Source organism: Chrysochloris asiatica, unplaced genomic scaffold (assembly GCF_000296735.1).
Source record: "Chrysochloris asiatica unplaced genomic scaffold, ChrAsi1.0 scaffold00136, whole genome shotgun sequence".
Lineage (NCBI taxonomy): Eukaryota > Metazoa > Chordata > Mammalia > Afrosoricida > Chrysochloridae > Chrysochloris > Chrysochloris asiatica.
In genome coordinates, this window is record NW_006408654.1 from 3,285,140 (window position 1) to 3,305,786 (window position 20,647).

Consider the following 20,647-nt stretch of genomic DNA (forward strand, 5'->3'; position numbering starts at 1 on the left):
TAGATGGGTGTGTATTTTGGTATTTTTTATGCTTTCTGATTGCCTCCAGGTAGATGTGATCAGGAAATGGGCTTCCCTTTTCACTCTTGTTCTTGAGACATTTCAAGATGCCACTAGTTGGTTGTTGTGACGTAATTTAGGATTTAATTTTCAGCCTATTTCCTTTTTAGTCTGCCTGTCCCACTCCACAATCCCCATTCAGCTATAAACATTTTTCTAGCTATAAACATTTCAGGACCGGCTATGGCTGTTTGATTTTAAGTGCAAACTGTCTCTTTAAATTTCAAGGAGATCTGTGTGCATGCGTAGTAGAACCCTCCGAGGGTGGGGCTGGGGTTTCCACTAGCTCAGGCACCCCTGTAGTCACCAGAATGGAGGTGCACAGCTAGCAAGGGACCAATGAACAGAAACCAAAAGAAAAGAATGTCCACATCTTTATCTCCGCAGTCCTGTCAGGCGTCAGTGGCTGCCAGAGCAGCCTTCCCTGCTTGGTCTCACCCAAGATGGCAGCTCATGGAGCAGCTGAGCGTCTTGAATTAGAAAGCAATGGATTTCTTGCTTCTGCTACAAATTCCCCTAGCTGTAAGTCTTCCAACCTTCTAAATATTCCTTTATATGTGGTTCAGAGTTCTGGGACCATCCCCTGAGACTGCTTGGTCCTATGTTCTGTGTTGTTGCTGGCGGAGCTCCTTTACTGCACTTCCACCCGATCTGCCATCTTTGAACAGATTTCTTCTTGCCCAAGTTCCTAGACTAAGAACTTTCAAGACAGCTTCAAAGCGCTATTGCCACTGTTGATAAAGCTGCTAAATATAATTTAAAGGTGCCACTGCATAAATTTGGGGTCCTGGTGTGGTGTTGTGGGCTAATGCATCAGACTGCAAAACTGTTTGAACTGCAAGGTCAGTGGTTCAAACTCACCAGCTGCTCCTTGGAATACTGTACAGGGTCGCCATGGGTCGGAATTGACTCGACAGCACTTAACAACAACACAACAACTGCTTAAATTGACTATGTTGTTGTTAAGTGCCGTTGAGTCAGTTCCTATGTACAGGGTTTCCAAGGCTGTAAATTTTTATGGAAGTAGAAAGCCTCATTTGTATCCCGCAGAATGGCTGGTAAGCTGAACCACTGACCAGTGGTTCGCAGTCTAAAGTTTATCCTCTAGACCAGGGAAGGGGCAACATCCAGCCCACAGGCCGTATAAGTCCGCAAAATTATGTGAAGAAGCTCTGGTAATGTAGTAGTTACAAATTGGGCTGTGAACCTGAAGGTCAGGAGTTTGAAACTACCAGCTGTTCCGTGGGTGAAAGATGCTCCCATAAAGATTTACAGCCTCAGAAACCCTATACAGGGTTGCTGTGAGTTGGAACTGACTCCATGGCAGACAGCCACCACCAGCCCTGCCAAGGCAACTGCTGGTGGGACTCAAAATCCAATAACTCTAGGAGCTTTTTTCACAGCAACATAATTTATATTAAGTGATGTTATAAATATCCAGATGGTCCTTGGTAGAAGAAAAGCTCCTCATCCCTGCTTTAGAGCCACCACGCTCCCAAATTTAGGATTGTGGTTGCAATTTTGGGAGGATCAAGGAGCTCTGGTAGCGTAGTGGTTACAAATCGGGCTGTGAACCGCAAGGTCAGCAGTTCGAAACTACCAGCTGCTTCGTGGGAGAAAGATGAGGCGTTCTGCTCCCATAAAGATTAACAGCCTTGGAAACCCTGTACAGGGTCGCTATGAGTCGGAACCGACTCCACGGCACATAACAACAACAACAAGAAAAATAATCCATAGAAATAAAATGGCTCTTGCAAGGAACATGAGATGGCACCTAACTCAGAGCAGAACAATGTGAAAAAAAGACACCCCTTAGAATGAGGAGCCTCTAAGTGCTTCATGGTCTCCAGCATAAAGCAAAGGAAACCACTCTCCTTCTCACTGTCAATATCTGATACCTTCTAAAGTATTTGCATATGTATGGAACAATTCAAATCTGTCCATCATTTCACTCCATAAATGAAAGTCTGGTAGTGGGTGAGGGAAGTGGACGGAAGCTATTCCAGCCTTTTCAATAACACATTCTTAAAAATCCTTTCTGGGTGTCTTACCTCTAAGTGCCTTTTCAATTTCTGCTGCTTTTTAACGAAGGGCTTTGTAAAGTGCTATCTTTGTGCTTTATTAATACAATGATGTTTCAGAAAATAATGGGGTTTTTTTTGGTCATGAATACATTATTAGAGAGACTTTCTGAAAAATTACCCAAGGAAGACATCATTTTAATTTTTTCTCATTTTCTTCTGTACTCGTTCAGCCCTTTCCAAGGTATCTGTCTGAGCACAACACTGGAAGTACAGGAGCCACAAACAAATAAGCACATTTAAAAACCATCAGGTTTTCAATCAATTCATATTTGATTTTCATGTGAAAGATGAAAGAAATGAAAAACAAAAACAAGCAACAGGAGCCCTTAAAAGCTAGCAGAGAACTAAACAAATTTAGAAAAAACAGGACTAAGGCCCCAGTGGGGAAATGTTAGCTTCTTGTTTATTTATTTATGATTGATATTTGCCCCTGCTTCCCAGAAGGATTTAAAACAGCAAGGAACATGGAATTCTTCTGTCATATCCACTGAAACCTGATTGGAACAATTTATGTGTCATAAAAATCATCAAGTCTCTGAATTATACCTTCTTAATTAAAATCAAAACAAATAAAAAGCAACTATAGGGTTCTTATCTGATTTCATCTGAACCATTCTCAAGCATGGGTATTAACACATTCTCTTTTAATTATACTTAGCTGTACTAAAGAGTCAGGTGTAAACAATATTAAGTCAAACACAGGGTTAAATTACTATTTAAGAAACTGAAATAACTGAGACTATAGAACAGCAAATACATAAGAACATTTAAAAAACTAGCGCATAGTTACGACTGGAATTTAATTCTATATAATTCCAAATCCTATGTGGTGCTTAAAGCCAGGAAACACGTGTTTGTGGTCAAAATTCCATTCCTCTATTTGTCCTGTTGTGGTTACACAGGCAAATAATAGTTATGGTAATTTTAGAGCCCCCTGTTATACCTTTAGGTATAATTAAATGACTTAAATGCCAAGTCCTTGTCTGTTTGTTTTCCCAAATTATATATGAAGACAAGTAAAAATGTACTGCTATAAAATCATAGAAATCTTTATTAAGCAAAAATATTAAAATCTGAAGCTATTGTCTCTTGACATAGCCTCCATCTAGGTCTATACATGTCTGAAGGTGGTGTTTCCATCTCTCTAACTCTACCCTGAAGAATTCTGTAGTCTTCGATTTACTCCATGTCAAAACAACAGTTTGGGCATCCTTGAAGAACTCAAATCATGTTCCTTTTCAATGTTCTTTGAGTTTGGAGAACAAAAAGAATTTGAAGAGGCAATATCAGTGAAGTAGGGTGGGTTTTGAAGAATATTGCGAGTACCATGGACTGCTAGAAGAACAAACAAATCTGTGTTGGAAGAAGTACAACCAGAATGCTTCTTGGAAGCTGGAATGGCCAGACTTCATCTCTCATACTTCAGACATGTTATCAAGAGGAACCAGTCCCTGGAGAAGGACATTGTGCTTGTGAAAATGGAAGGTCACAAAAAAAGAGAAAGAACCCCCCTTCCCCAACAAGATGGCTTGTCACAGTGGCAGCAGCAATGAGCTAAAGAACAGTAATGATGGTGAGGTTGACACAGGGCAGGGCAGTGTACCGTATTGTTGTTCGTAGGATCGTTATGAGTTGGTACTGACTTGATGGCACCTAACAACAGGGTGGGTGAAACAAAAGCTTCCCAAAGAAATTCTCATAGGACAGCCCTTGCTACCCTTGAAGAATGAGCAAGTGCTCTATCATGGTGGGAAAAATGTCTCAGCACAGCTTTCTTGCCTTTTTCTTACCTATATAATTTTCAATTTTCTAAACACTGCTTTATAATAAACTTCAGTGATAATCCTGTGTCCTTAGAGAAAATCTATCAAGATGACCCTTTGGGGATTACAAAAACCAGTTTCGATAACCTTCTGAGCTGACCTCTCTGCCTTAAATTTTACTGGCTCAGCAGATCCTCTCAGAAGCCACTGTTTTGATTGGATTTTTTTAAGGCATCCTACTTAGACTAGAAGGAGCTCTGGTAGTGTAGTGGTTACGAATTGGGCTGCTAACCACAAGATCAGCAGTTCATAGGTGCTCTGTGGGAGAAAGATGAGGTTTTCTGTTCCTGTTAAGATTTACATCCTCCGACTCAATGGCACGCAGCCAGAGCAGCAGCAATCTTTATGGGAGCAGATCTCCAAGTCTTTCCATTGATCTCATGGAAAATATAGCATTTCATTTGTTGCCGCAGGGATTGGAATAGACGGAATTGGTGGTGGTGGTGGTAGTGTGCTATGGAGTCAGTTCCAACTCACAGGGACTCTGTACAGGGTTTCCAAGGCTGTAAATCTTTACAGGATCAGAAAGCCTCATCTTTCTCCTGCGGAATGGCTGGTAGTTACGAACTGCTAACCTTGTGATTAGCAGCCTGACTTGTAACCACTACGCTACCAGAGCTCCTTATAGATGGAGTTACTCAACCTGAAATCAATTAAGGTGTGTTTTGCCTCAATTCATTCTCATAGACCTGTATAATAAGAAACTGGCCCATTTATGCGACCATTTCAATATGATACAATATATTTGAAGGAATATGTCTAAAATGTTATTATTATATATCCATGACCTATATAATAGATATATTTTATTCTATCTGAATAGAAAAGAATTAGGAGCTAAATAGGTAGCTATCAAAATGCTAGTACATGCATTACTGAGAGAATCTGAAAAGTCTTTATATGATAATTTTCTTTTCTTCTGCAAGAAGTAGCTAAATGAGGGAAAAATTGCCACCTGCTTTCAGCTTAAACAGGACTGATTCTAGTCACAGCTATATTACTCTTTCCATTTCTGGCAAATGCTTGTGACTCTCTGTTCCTCCCACATTATTTGCTACAGAATTTAAGGGACAAAAAATAGTTGGACAGGTGCCCTCGAATACCAAATTTTAACTGCTCAAATTTTTGCTGATGTTCCCCAAGTCAGACTTATACCGAAAATATTAATTGAAGCCTTAACTGATTGTCACTCTAATTTTAGTGCCTCTGAAATCTTTTTAGAAATAAATGTTGTTGTTTGCTGTCAAGTTGGTTCCGATTCATAGTGACCCTCTTACAGGGTTTCCAAGAATGGCTGGTGGGTTTGAACTGTTGACCACCTTGCAGTTCCCAGTCCAGTGTTTATCCTACAGTTTTACACTGGTGGTGGTCGTGGTTGTATACCACTGAGTCACTTCAGCTCATAGAGACCTAGTATGGGGGTCATAAAAAGGCTGTAAATCTTTACGGGAGCAGAATGTCTCATCTTTCTCCTGTGCAGCAGCTGGTAGATTCGAACTGCTGACCTTGCAATTTAGGAGCCCAGCTTGTAATCCACTAATAGCACCACACTTGTTGTTGTTATGTGCTGTGGAGTCGGTTCCAACTCATAGCAACCCTATAGAGGGTTTACGAGGCTGTACATCTTTACGGGAGCAGAAAGCCTCATCTTTCTCCTGCAGAACAGCTGGTAGTTTAGAACTGCTGACTGTGAGGTTAGCAGCCTGATTTGTAACCACACTACCAGAGCTCCTTAGCACTACACTAGGGGATTTAAATAATAAACAAGTACCTTACAATTCCAATAGTCCCTTATAAAATCACATTGATGAATTTCCTCATTTCACAATGTGCCTTTTAAATTAATCCCAGCTTTAAATTGAAGAATAAGACCATTTTCCAATCTCTGCACAGCAATTGCAGCTGATTCTGTTAGGTTAATAATAGCAATTGCCTAACACTCTCAGATGCAGTATTGATTTTAAATTAGGAAACCAATTTTAAATAGCAGTTCATATCTGCTCATGGTGAATTCTCAGAGGGTTCTAGGCTTCAAATTTTCTCCAGTTTGCACAGATGCTATAAACAAAGGTTTAGCTATTTCCACTTAGCTCTCCATACCATATGTGGTGCTAGGTGGTTGAGGGCTACTGAGTTTGTTCTGACTCATAGTGACCCTGTTTAGGGTTTCTGAGACTGGAATTCAAACTACTGACCTTGTGGTTAGCAGACCAACTCATAATCCACTATTATACTAGGGATCCTTTCATGCCATATATTGTTGTTGTTAAGTGCTGTAGCGTCGGTTCCAGCTTATAACAACCCTGTATAGGGTTTCCAAGGAGCAGCTGGTGAGTTTGAACCGCCAACATTATAGCTCAAACTAACCTTGTGGTCCAGTGCATTATCCTGCAGTGTCACACTAGGACTCCTATACCATATGTAGCCTGAGTCAAATTCTGAATAGAGTCACTTTCACGGGTATTATTTTGCTACTAATGCCTATTTTTCTTTAAAAAAAGAAACCATATTTGTGCCAAATTATCAATAGGAAATATCTAATTTTATTACAGGATTGTAGAGTGAACACGTTACGGATAAATCAAGAAGCAGACGCACTGGTGATCTGCCTAGTTTAATTAATTTATAATGAAACCATTAGTGGAATGGTAATCTCTGTACCAGAGGCTACCAGAGGAGCCAAGAATGGAAGAGCCCAGGGAACCTACTGTGGCAGGTAAACTGTAGCTCCTAAGAACTCATCTGTCTCCAGCACCTAGCAGAGAGCCAGGTAAGCTCTTTGCAAATGTTTTCTGCAGATGTAACAGTGAATGACTTCACACTGGTAACGTTCTTGTCTGTTCTACCCTACTTCCTTTAGGGGTCTTAGAAATCTCTTACTGCCTCCAGCGCACAACCTTACTCCTTTTGCCATACGCACCCTCTTCAGGAGGTCTACTGTGATAGCCCTAGGAACGCTCAGATGGGTATTGATGAATATTGGTTGTTTTATTGCTTGCTGCAGAGGTTAGTATAGATGGAGTTGTTGTTGTTGTTAAGTGCCATTGAGTTGGTTCCAACTTATAGCGACCCTGTATAGGATTTCCGAGGAGCAGCTGGTGGGTTTGAGCCACCATCCTTGCAGTTCAAACTGACCTTGTGGTCCAGTGCTTATCCTACAGCATCACACCAGGACTCCCACAGATAGTTACTCAGCCTTAAATTAATTAAGGTCTTTTGCCTCAGTTTGATCTTTTTGTCCTTCCCAGGAGACAGACGCCCTTTTGTAAAAGGCCATGCATATCTGAGCTGTCAAACCACACTCAATTCCCACCAATTCCCACAAGTCAAGACTGGGTATTTTATGCAGATACCTCTTAAGTTACACCAAACCCAAACCTGTTGCCTTAAAATCAATTCTGACTTATACTAACCCTGCCCCCATAGAATTACCAAAGTTGTAAATCTTTCTGAAAGCAGACAGCCTTGTCTTTCTCCTGTGAAGCAACTAAGTGAGTTTGAACCATCGTAGAAGAATTGATGCTTTTGAGTTATGTTGTTGGAGGAGAATATTGAAAGTGCCATGGACTGCCAAAAGATCTGTTTTGGAAGAAATGCAGCCAGAGTGCTCCTTGCAGGCCAAGATGGCCAAACTTCATCTCTCATACTTCTGACATATTGTCAGGAGGGACCAGTTGCTGGAGAAGGATATTATGTTTGGTAAGGTGGAGGGTCAGAGAAAAAGTGGAAGACCCCCAACGAGATGGATTGGCCAAGTGGCAGCATCGAAGGACTCAAGCGTGGCAACAGTAGTGAGGTTGACCCAGGATTGGGCACTGTTTCATTTTGCTGTGCATAAGGTCCCTATGAGTCGGTGCTGACTCAATGGCATCTAACAACAACAACAACCTTTCACCAGGGCTCCTCCTCTTAGGTTACAGTTTTGGAAATCAACCTCTACAGGAAACTAAGACGATTTCAACCTTAGCATTTTTGTTATTAAGTACCGTAGAGTCGGTTCTGATTCATAGTAACCCTGTATAGGGTTTCTGAGGAGCAGATGGTGAATCTGAACTGCTGACCTTGCAGTTCAAACTGACCTTGTGGTCCAGTGCATTGTCCCATAGCACCACACCAGGATTCCAACCTCAACCTATATTACATAATATTTAGCTATTTCTTAACCCTGAAACTCTCTGATTTAATATCTAGTGTGGTGCTGCAGGATAAGCGCTGGACTGCAAGGTCAGTGAGAAATACAAGGTCAGCAGTTCAAACTCACCAGCAGTGTCTTGGAAACCCTATGTAGGGTTGCTGTGGGTTGGAATTGACTTGATGGCACTTAACAACAACAACAACATTCATGTTTAGAAAATACTTAGAAATTTTCATTAGTAAAGCCTGAAGCTAGCTGAGACTACCAAGAGGTGTTAGCCAGAAAGATAAAGCACAGTCAGGAGGCTTGAGTTCCAGTCACAGCTCCAACTGGAACACGTGCCATCTTCCCCATGTGCAAAGCAAAAGTACAACTATGCAGCATGAACTACCAGTGTTCTCAACAGATCTAACGGGTGCATAAAATTAACCTCAACAATTCTGTACAACAGTGCTGCCCAAGGAACTTTCTGTGACGACGGAAATATTCGTATTATAGACTGTCCAATATGGTAGCCATTATATATACCCATGGAGTCCTGATGTCGTGCTGTGGGTTAATGCTCTGGACTGTAAAGTCATTTGAATCGCAAGGTCAGTGGGTTCAAGCTCACCAGTCACTCCTTGGAAATCCTATATAGGGTTGCTATGGGTCAAAATCGACTTGATGGCACTTAACAACAACTACATAGATATTGTGACCTTGGAATAGTGCTAGTGTGACTGAGGAACAGAATGTCTAGGTTTTAATTTTAGTAGAGAGTATTAGACACTACAACTCTAGAATGGATTCAAAAAAATTGCTATGAAAAATTTAAGTTACTCTAATTCAAGGACAAATTTAAATTTCTAATCTGCAGGCTGTATACATCCATACCACAAGGTCCAATATACTCATATATCTTACAAACTCATATGTGTGCCTTCAGGGAGAAGGTTTGCTTGAGACAACTAGCTTTCATCTTTTTTAAAAGCAGGAACCAAACCAGTTGTTCTGACTCAGGTGACCCCATGTGTGTCAGAGTAGAATCATACATAGCGTTTCTGGTGGCCAGTTTTTTAGAAGCAGATGACTAGGCTCTTCTTACAAGGCACTTCTGGGTGGATTTAAACCACTAGTTAGCAGGCAGGAGCAATAATTTTTGTACCACCTAGGGACTTGTCTTAAGGAGCTCTGGTAGCGTAGTGGTTACGAATCGGGCTGCGAACCTTAAGGTCAGCGGTTCGAAACTACCAGCCGTTCCGCGGGAGAAAGATGAGGCTTTCTACTCCCGTAAGGATTTACAACCTCGGAAACCCTGTACAGGGTCGCTATGGGTCGGAACCGACTCGACGGCACTTAACAACAACAACAAGGGACTTGTCTTAAAGCATACAGATACTAAACTCAGTCTTTCCTCCTAAGATATAAAATCGAATGAAAATCATTTGGTGGTAAAAACCATCTTGCTGTGACACAACTCCAGTTTCCAAGAATGGAATGAGGCAGTTGAATTTACACAGGGTATCTGTATTCAGCTACAGGGACTTGAGTGTGAGGGCCATTTTGAGACTCTCCTATCTCAAGTGCTCTGGGATGTTTTAATAAAAGTGACACTGAATTAGTCAGAGGGAACTCTACTCTTGGTTTACTGACTTCACAAGCAGGAAAATGGACCAGATCAACCGGCTTTGGGAAAGTTTGTACAGACTTCCTTGGACAAGGTCATAGTGAGCTCAGCCCTATCTGGAATGGTGATCAAGAGAGGGTCCAAATCCTGGATTGTATTCAGAATGGCTGAGAAAGCTATATTAGGCAGAAGATTCCACGCAGGCTTCTCCATCTTCTGTTACTACCATTGTCCACTCCATCATTTTTTTTCTTCTAGATATCACAACAGCCTCCTAACTTGTTTCCCTGCTCCCATTCTGACCACCATACCATTTTCATCCACACAACAAGATGATCTTTCAGAATTACAAATCCTCATTTTTCTGCATAAGGCCATCTAGCAGCTTCCCACTCAAAATAAAATTCAAATTCCTCACCATGACCTACAGGGCCCTGCTCACATTTTTATTTAGTTTCTTCCTACTGTCTTTGTTGCTCACTCTATTCTAGCTACAGTTACCTCTTGGCTGTTCTTTAGACAAATCAAATTTATTCCTACCTCAGGACCTTTGCACTTGCCAGTCTCTTTGTCTAAACTGCTCTTCTCCAGACCTTCACTCTGCTGGCTTCTCATTACTCAGGCCTCAGCTTAAATGTCACCTCTCAGAGGTCTTTCTTGACTGCTTCATCTAAACTAGCTCCACAGCCTCTCTCTATACCACCACTCTAATTCTATTTTTGTTCTTTTACAATATTATTAGGCATATTTTATATATTCAAAATTTATCCATTTAAAGTGTAAAATTCAATGATTTTTAAGTAAATATACCAAGTTTATCTGTTCTTCCTCATGGTCCTTTGACTTCTCATGATTCTTAGAGTAACAGATTAAGAGAAGGGCTGTACCTATACAACCTAGGGGAGATAGAAGGAGAACTGTGGCCCAGCTAAATCTAGTAATACTGAGATTTCTCATTCACTCAACAAATGCCTGTTGAGTGCTTACAGTGTGCTAGGCACTGAGAGGATTATGGTAGCCAGTAACAGACAAGCTCCTTGTTTTCATGCAGTTAGCTTTCTAGTGTGGAGATTAGTGGTTGTCTAAGATTGCGGGTAGGTGCAGGAATTGCTGTTGTTAAGTTCTGTCGAGTCGATTCTAACTCATAATGACCCTGTATTGGGTTTCTAAAGAGCACCTGGTGGGTTTGAACCACCAACCATGTGGTTTACAGTCCAATGCTTATCCTACAACACCACACCAGGTGCAGGGATTGTTGTTGTTGTTAGGTATCATCGAGTCTGTACTGACCCATAGCAACCTTATGCACAGCAGAACGAAACACTGCCCGATCCTGCGCCAACCTCACTACTGTTGCCATGCTTGAGTCCATCGATGCTGCCACTTGGTGCAGGGATTAGGCTACCCTAAATGAAGGCATGAAAGATCTTATCCAGGGGCATGGAAATGTTCTAAAACTGATTTATGATGATTGTTGCTCAGCTTGGTAAATGTACTAAAAATCATTGAAGTGTACACTTAAAGTGAATTTGTACTATTCTTTCAATACAAAGAAATAAAGATGTTGAACTGAGACCATGAGAGCATGCAGGACCTTTGTGAACATTCTACTGAGGCTATAATTCTAACTGAGACGTTCTGGGTAGATACTCATATGTAAAAACAAAAGAAGCAGCCTCCAGAAATAGAACAAACTCAACTAAGAATGAAAACCATGAAAGACTTTTAAAAAGCAAACTGTGCAGCCCTTTCTGCTTCATTACTTATGCTTTCCAAAAATACATATTATTTCAAAAAAGACTAACATTTGTAAGTCATCCTAACGTCACAAACTTTAGTCCAGGCAGCCTGGAAAACCACAAACAAATATGCCTCAGAGACTGCTCATCATCTGCCAGTTTTCCCTTCCTTCCAGAGTGACAGAAGACCTGAATGTCAGCAGAGCACACGGCTGCCTGAATACAGCCTTCATTTCCCAGCTTCCTTACAGCTAAAGATGATCCAAACTAAAACTCAGTCAATGAAGTGTGAGCAACCAAGCTGTGTGCAACTTCTGCACAGTGTCCTTAATGGCAGGATGTATGACCTTTTCCTCCTCTTCCTTTTTGTTGGCCTAATATAGACATGATGGCTGGAACTTGAGCTATCATCTTGGACAATGAGTTGCATGCAGTGTTGGATTACCCAATAAGCAAAGTAAACACAGATTATTTGTGGTCTACTTGATGGCACATAACAGCAACAATGAATCTGTAGTTAGTGAACAGTTTCCCAAGTTTTACACCACATCTCTGATGTAACACTAGAGATAGCAAGAGCAGCAGCAAATGCAACCAAGAAATGGTACCAGGAGACCAGTGAGAGGTGGCTAGATCCCAGGCTCACGGTGTAAGGCAGGTATAGTGGGTGTACCAATCCACTGAGCAAGAGAGCTGAAATCCCTTCAGCAGGAGATGTACTGATGGAATGCAATGCCTTCAGGAACTTGTCAGAGGAGTAAAGACTTTTATAATAACTTCCAGAGCAGGACACAGACCAAGAACCCAAAGGATGAAGGCCAGAGGAAAGTGCGCCTGCAGACATGGCTGAGAAGCTGTCCTGACCAAAGAACTGTATCCTGAGTATTACTGTGACTGAATGTTAAATCCCTAATAAACCCCACAACTGTGAATAGGGTCTGTGAATTCTGTGTGTCCATTGCTACAAATGATCAAACCCAGCAGAAATAGAAAATGCCATGGGAGGGACATTGTTAGAACTGGTAAAAAGGTTGGAGGGTGGAACTCACTCATCTATGCCAAGAAATTTGGAAGACAGCTACCTGGCCAACTGATTAGAAGAGATCCATATTTGTGACCATCCCATTGACCCAATAAAATGTGGAAATCATTAATACCACCTGCAATTAAACTTTTGCTGAAGATAATTTAAAAATAGCTTAACAGTACATTGACAGGGAACTGCCAGAGGTTCAAGCCAGATTAAGATGAGGACATGGAACGAGGAATACTATTGCTGATGTCAGATAGGTCCTGGCTGAAAGCAGAGAATAACAGAAAGATGTTTACCTGTGCTTTATTGTCTATGCAAAGGCTTTTAACTGTGGATAATATTGTGAGGAATGGATATTCCAGAACACTTAAGCGTGCTCATGAGGAACCCATACATAGACCAACAGGCAGTGATTCAGACAGACAAAGGGGACGCTGAGTAGTTTAAAATTAGGAAAGCTGTGTTATATTCTTTTACCATACTTATTCAATTTGCATGCTGAGCAAATAATCCTAGAAGCTAGATTATATGAAGAACATAGCATCAGGATTAGAGGAAGATTTATTAACAACCTGCATTATGCTGAAAGTGAAGAGGACTTAAAATACTTACTGGTGAAGATCAAAGACTACAGCCTTTAATATGGATTGTACCTCAATGTAAAGAAAACAAAAATTCTCACCACTGGACCAATAAATGGAGAAAAGATTAAAGTTGTCAAAGACTTCATTTGGCTTGGATCCACAATCAACACTCAAGGATGCAGCAGTCAAGAAATCAAATGACATACTGCATTAGGAAAACTGCTTCATAAGACTTCTTAAGGTGCACCTGACCCAATCCACAGGTATTTTTAATAGCCTCATATGCATATGAAAGTTGGACAATGAATAAGGAAGACCACAGAAGAAATGATGCATTTGAGCTATAGTATTGGAGAAGAATATTAAAGGTACAAAAACAAACAAATCTGTGTTGGAAGAAGTATAACTAGAATGCTCTTTAGAAGTCAGGATGGTGAGACTTCATCTTGAGACATACTATCAGGAGGAAGCAGTTCCTGGAGAAGGAAATAATGCTTGGTAAAGTGGAGAGTCAGTGAAAAAGAGGAAACCCTATGAGATGGGTTGGCACAGTGGCTCAGCCATAATGACGATTGTGAAGATGGTGCAGGACTGGGCAACTCTTTCATTCTGTTGTGCATTGGGTTGCTATGGGTGGGAACTCAATGGCATCTAACAACAACAGTAATATAAAACCCCACACATCTACCAGTTTGTCATACTGTGGTGGCTTGTGTGTTGCTGTGATGCTGGAAGCTATGCCACTGGTGTTTCAAACATCAGCAAATTCACCCATGGTGGACAGGTTTCAGCAGAGCTTCCAGACTAAGAACAGACTGTTGTTGTTGTTGTTGTTGTTGTTGTTATATGCCGTGGAGTCGGTTCCGACTCACAGTGACCCTGTATAGGGTTTCCAAGGCTATAAATCTTTACGGGAGCAGAAAGCCTCATCTTTCTCCTGCGGAACAGCTGGTATTTTCTAACGCTGACCATGAGATTAGCAGCCTGATTTGTAACCACTGCCAGAGCTCCTTAAGAACAGACTAGGAAAAGGAAATAGGCAGTCGACTTCTTAGGGATTAGCCACTGAAAACCTTATGAATAGCAGTGAAACAGTGTATGCTATAGTGCTCGAAGATGAACCCCTCAGGTTGGAAGGCACTCAGAATGCATCTAGAGAAGAGCTGCCTCCTCAAAGTAGGACGTGAATGGAGCAAAGCTTTCAGGACCTACATTGGCTGATGGGGCTTGACTCAAAATGAGAAGAAACACAAAATGAGAGAAAAGATTCCATTAATAATGGAATGAATGTATGAAGTATGAATCTAGGAAAATTGGAAGTTGTCCAAATGAAATGCAATGCATAAAAATTGATATACTAAGCATTAGTGAGCTGAAATGGACAATTATTGGCCATTTGGAATCAGACAATCATTTGGTTTACTATGCCTGGAATGACAAATTAAGAGGAATGGTGTCACATTCATTGTCAAAAAGAACAGTTCAAGATCTATCTGGAAGTACAATGTGTCAGTGATAGGATAATAGCTATACACCTTCAAGGAAGATCAGTTAATTCAAGTATTATTCAAATTTACACACTAACCATCAAAGCCAATGATAAAGAAATTGAAGAATCTCTTCAGTCTAAAACTGATCAAGCATGCAATCAAAATGTGCTGGTAGTTACTGGTGGCTGGAATGGGAAAGTTGGAAACAAAGAGGAAGGATATGCAGTTGGAAAATATGGCTTTGGTGATAGAAATGACACTGGAGATAAAATTTTGTAAACCCAGCAACTTCTTCACTGTAAATACCGTTTTTAAAGCAACACAAATGGCAACTATACACGTGGGTCTAGCCAGATGGAATACACTGGAATCAAATTGACAACATCTATGAGAAGAGATGGTGGAGAAGTTCAATATCATCAACCAAAACAAGGCCAGGGCAGACTGTGGAACAGACCATCAATAGTTCATATGCAAGTTCAGGCTGAAGCAGAAGAAAACTAAATAAGTCCACAGAAGCCAAAATGACCTTAAATGCATCCCACCTAAATTTAGAGACCATCTCAAGAACAGATTTGATGCACTAGACAATATTGACAAAAGATCAGAGAGTTGTGGGATAACACCAAGAACTTCATCCATGAAGAAAGCAAAAGGTAATTGAAAAGACAAGGAAAAATGACCAAAGTGGATGTCAGAAGAGGCTCTGAAACTTACTCTTGAATGTAGAGTAGCTAATACAAATAGAAGAAATGATGACGCAAAAGCTGAACAGACCATTTCAAGGGGAAGCTTGAGAAGACATAGTCAAGCATTACAATGAAATGTGCAAAGACAGGAAGTCAGAAAACCAAAAGGGAAGAACATGCTCAGCATTTCTCAAGCTGAAAGAATGGAAGGAAAAATCCAAGCCTCAAGTAACAGTACTGAAGGATTCTATAGACTTGACGGTAACTTAACAACAACAACAATAAGCAAAATGTTGAATGCTGCAGGAAGGATCAAAAGAAGATGGAAGGGATACATAAAATCACTGTACCAAAAAGAATTGGTCGACATTCAATCATTTCAGGAGGAAGCATAAGATCAAGAACCGATGATATTGAAGAAATAAGTCCAAGCTGCACTGAAGGCATTGTGGAAAACAAGACAGAACACAGAAGACTTGAAATACTTGATGATTAAGATCAAATAATATAGCCTCAGTATGGATTATAACTCGAAGTAAAGAAAACAAAAATCCTCACAACTGGACCAGTAAACAACATCATGATAAATGGAAAATATTGAAGTTTTCAAGGATTTCATTTTACTTAGTTCCACAATTAACACTCATGGAAGCAGCAAAAAATCAAAGAATGTATTTCATTGGGCAATGTAGGATAAGAACAAGGCCAGTGGTTCAAACCCACCAGCTGCTCCTTGGAAATCCTATGCAGGATCACTATGAGTCTGAACTGATGCAAACAAACTTAACAACAACAATTGCATTGGACAAATCTGCTGCAAAATACCTCATTAATATATAAAAAAGCAAAGATGTCACTTTGAGGACTAAGGTACACCTGAACCAACACATCATATTTTCAGTCACCTTATATGCATATGAAAGCTGTACAATGAATAAGAATTAATGCAATTGGTGTTGGTGAAGAATACTGAACCATTAGAAGAACCAACACATCTCTATTGGAAGAAGTCCAGCCAGAAAGTTCCTTAGAAGCAAGGATACTTTGTCTCATATACTTTGGACATGTTATTAGGAGGGACCAGTCCCTGGAAAAGTATATCACGTTTGTTGGAGGGTCAGCAAAAAAGGAGCAGACCCTTGCTGAGATGGATAGACACGATGGCAGCAACAATGGGCTCGAACATAGCAAAAACTGAAGATGGCTCACAGCTGGGTATATTTCCTTTTGTTGTGCACGGGGTTGCTATGTGTTGGGGCTGACTTGACAAATCATTATATAACATCATGATAAATGGAGAAAAGATTGAAATTGTCAAAAGACTTCATTTTGCTTGGATCCATAATCAATACTCATGGAAGCAGCAGTCAAAAAATCAAACTACGTATTGCATTAGGACCTAATGATTAGGTGAATCTGCTAGACCTCTTTAAAGGGTTCATGAGCAAAGATGTCAGTTTGAGGACTAAGGTGTGCCTGACCCAAGCCATGGTATTTTCATTAGTCTCATATACATGTGAAAGTTGGGCAATGAATAAGGAAGACCTTAAAAGAATCAGTGTATTTGAATTATGGTGTTGGAGAAGAATATTAAAAGTGCCATGGACTGTTGGAAGAAGTGCAACTAGAATGCTCCTTGGAATCCAGGATAGTGAGACTTTATCTCTCTTACTTTGGACATGTTATCAGGAGGGACCACTGGCAGGAGAGCACATTATGCTTGATAAAGTGGAGGGTCAGTGAAAAGGGGGAAGATGAATGGCTCAGTGGCAGCAGCAATGAGCTCAAGCTTAACAACAACTGTGGAAGTGCAGGACCAGGTAGTATTTGATTCTGTAGTGCCTAGAGTCACTATGAGTCGGAACAGACTCAACAGTACCTAACAACAACAATAGCATAATATAAAAACCAAACTACTTTTATGGTTGTTGTTTTTTCCCATAGTCTTATTTCCCATTCAAACTACTATCAATCATTTCAAAACTGTGTTCTATGACTCACTCTCTCCTTGTCCCATGTGCTACAGTAATGTAACAAAATCGGGACCAGTACATTAGATGATAAATGATAGATACGATAAATACATATAAGAGCAAAGCTTTATTTTATGGGAGAAGAGGGTATCTATCAAAGGACCCTCCTTTCCAAAATATGTTTAGTTTGATCATGCATAAAAGTTGGGTTTACCAACTGTTTGGTCAATCACTTTACAAAATTGTTGTAAGTCTCAATGTCTTCATCTATGAAATCAGGATAATAAGGTTGTTTTGAGGGTTCAATGAGATTATGCTTTTTAACTGCTTGGCACAGTGCCTAGCACACAGTAAGTGCTCAATAAAACGGTAGCTATTTAAAGTCTTAATCAGTGGGTGGCACAATCTGACTAAATGAAGGTTTCCATGATCCAATGTGTCAAATTACCAAACAACTTCCACCCAATTTTTTTTTTTTTTTTTAAACCAAAAATGTTATTGTTAAACTGACTGGACAGATGACTCAATCTAGCTGATTTTAAATTCAGGCGTTTTTCTGCTTTCAGTTGTCTGGCTTTGTTATCTGTATCTTGAGTCAGCATAGTATATGCCATTACTAAGAAGCATCATATTAGACCAGGTTTGCTATTTGGGCTTTATTTCTTTATTGTGGTTATTTTTATTCCTAATCTGACATTGTCTTTAGTGATGGTTTCAACCCAAAGACATTAAGTGGTATTTTTTTTTCTTTTCTTAATGGATATAAATTAGTCAAGAGTTAGTACAGACTTTGATTTCCTATCCCCCAGTGGGAGACATTTATGCAAGACACAGACAACAAATAGCATCTAAGCATTATTATAACAGAACTTTGATGAAAATAGATTTAATTTTTAATCCATAAAACTCAACTGAGTCAGGCTGGGATTTTAGAACACATCTGTTTTAAAAACTGATTCCTTCAAACACTGACTTGTGCCCTTTGTAATTGCTAATGCAGAACACCACTACTTCTATTAATAAAAATTTCCCAAATAGTTGAGATAACTCCAACATTTCACTATTTCAGGCATTTGCCCCTAACCCAAGTCCTGATACCAGAGTAAAAATTCAGCAGCCTTCCATTGTTTCATTTCCAGGAGAATACCTTTTTTTAAAGAAAAAAAAACTTACTGTGATTTTCCAAGTGCATTTGCTATTTGGAGGGTACACTCCAGGAAAACCTTCGCTGCCAATAAATCCAGACTCTCCAGTAAAAATGCCACCACATGTGAAAACAGGTCTGTGAAAATAAAAGAGGGAAGGAAATTTAGGTAGTAACAGTTTAATAATTTAACATTAGCTTCAGAAAGCTAATACTGATTAACAGATGTCTGCAATATATAAGTGTCCTAAAGCTTGCTAGATCTTAGAATATTTAAATTATAACATGATAAAATATTCAGTTCATCTGCCATCTGTCTCCATTATAATTACAAAATTAAGTATTTATGCATGTGTGGCTATGTATATATCCAGAGAGACCTGGTGGTGGTGTTGAATAACCACAAGATTGGCAGTTTAAACCCATCAGTCACTCCGTGGGAGGAAGATGATGCTGTCTGCTCCCAATATGTATATTGCTACTTGACCTCCAGAGTTCAGGTGTGGCGCTATAAGGATAAGCACTGGTTGTTAACTGCAATGTTGGTGGTTCAAACCCACCAGTCTCTCTTCTTCAGAAACCCTATACAGGATCCCTATGAGTTGGAACTGACTCGATGTCACTTAACAACAACACAGTTAACCTCCAGTGATTTTAACTCATGACGACCTCATGCGTGATTACATGTAGGAAGGGGCTACAAAAGTTTGTGGGAAAATTTCATTCCATTTTTCCATGAAGTTTTTGAAGACCCTTCATTTCGAGTCCATGGCACCTAACAACAATATGTAAAGGTATGCACACACGAGTATATACAAACAAGGCCACGTGATGGTAAAGTCTTAGAGAAAATTGGTAGCTAGGTCCATTTAAGTGGTGGTAGTAAGTGAGAAGCTCAGAACTGTGTGCGGTACCTGATTTTAAAAGTTACTACGCAGTTGGTTAGTATAAAAAGTTTTAAATTCCAAGCTTTAAAGAGATGAGTGCTTCTCCGTCCATTTCTGAAAATCATTGCCTATTAGCAAAGCCTCCCGTTGAAATGGGCGCTGGATTACGATGGAGGTGGGGGGATGCTGAAGTTGGCCATCAGGCGGGGATCCCCCCAGTGAAGGTCCAGGACTCGGTCCCGCAGCTCGGAGGCTGGTGAAGAGTTAACTTCTTGGGAACCACTCCCTGGGCGCCCTGCGACTCGGTCTTTCCTCTGGCTTAGGTCTCTAGGCAAAACCACTCGGGTGGGGAGAAACAAGTAGAAGTAAACCAGAGTCCACACAGTTCCAGGCCCTCATACGCCTTTGGGGAGGGGAGAATTGAGATTAAGCCCCCCGCCACGTGGTGGCCGGACCGGTTGCAAGGCCGCCGCATGGCTAGATGAGCTGAGCGCGCGGATTGCACCCCGCAGGCCGGCGCGGTGCTGAGATTCCAGGAGTTGTGCACACGAAGGGGAGGTGGGCGCTGACCACTGAGCACAGGGTCTGCGCTGGGTCACTGGGGTGCCCAGAAGCCGATTGAGAAAAGCAGCGGAGGAGGAACGGAAGGCAGGGAGGGAGCCCGCGCGGGGGTCGCGTTACCTCTCCGGGGGTTGCGGCAGCGCAAGCTGGGCTGCAGCGGCCAACAGCAGACAGAGCGGGGCCCAGGCGCTCGCGCTCCTCATGGCTGGTGTAGACGCTCAGGACTTGCTCCCACCAGCGCGCACGCCGCCGCGCACCTCGTCTCACACACTGGTCCCCACAGAGGTGCACACACCGATTTGCACCCACCCAGACTCACACACCGGCTTTCACGCCGGCATAAACACTGCCTCACACACCGGTTTGCTCTCCCTTACACACACACACACACACACACACACACACAGGCACGGGGCAGCACAGGTAGCCGGGTACGCGCGGCTGGAGGAGTGGGGGCGCTTTTAAAGGCGATTACGGTGCAGTCTGACTCAACTCTTAATTTCCCCTGAGGAGTTGCTCTGGCAGCCACAGGCCACTGCTGAATATCCCGTTTGTTCTCCAGCAGCGGGAGGGGCGGCTCCTAGGCCAGAGCTGCCTCCTCCCCTCTGGGTAAGAGGACGCGTTGTCCCTGGCACCCCGGCACCCACAACTCCTCTCATACCACAGACGCAGGGTCTGTGGGAAGAAGGATGAAAAGATGAAACCCTCGCCAAGTGGTACCCAAGAGAGACCTGGTTCCTTGATCGATTTACAGGGTGAGGTTGTGAACTTCGCGTTGGGGAGTGTTTTATCCTAGTTAAATAAAAAGTGTCAGCCCTTGCTGGTTCCTGGAAAAC

At 41.4% G+C, this 20,647-nt stretch overlaps 1 protein-coding gene across 1 annotated transcript in view; it reads right to left on the bottom strand.

Moving 5' to 3' along the window:
* Positions 1-20,068, bottom strand: part of PCOLCE2 (procollagen C-endopeptidase enhancer 2) — a 106,741-nt gene extending 86,673 nt beyond the window's left edge. The window contains exons 1-2 of the mRNA XM_006869859.1: positions 19,932-20,068; positions 18,393-18,501 (exon numbers count right to left, since the gene is read on the bottom strand). Coding sequence (XP_006869921.1) covers positions 18,393-18,501; positions 19,932-20,014 — 192 coding nt within the window. The 5' untranslated portion in view covers positions 20,015-20,068. The remainder of the gene's footprint in view (positions 1-18,392; positions 18,502-19,931) is intronic.
* Positions 20,069-20,647: the final 579 nt, after the last annotated feature.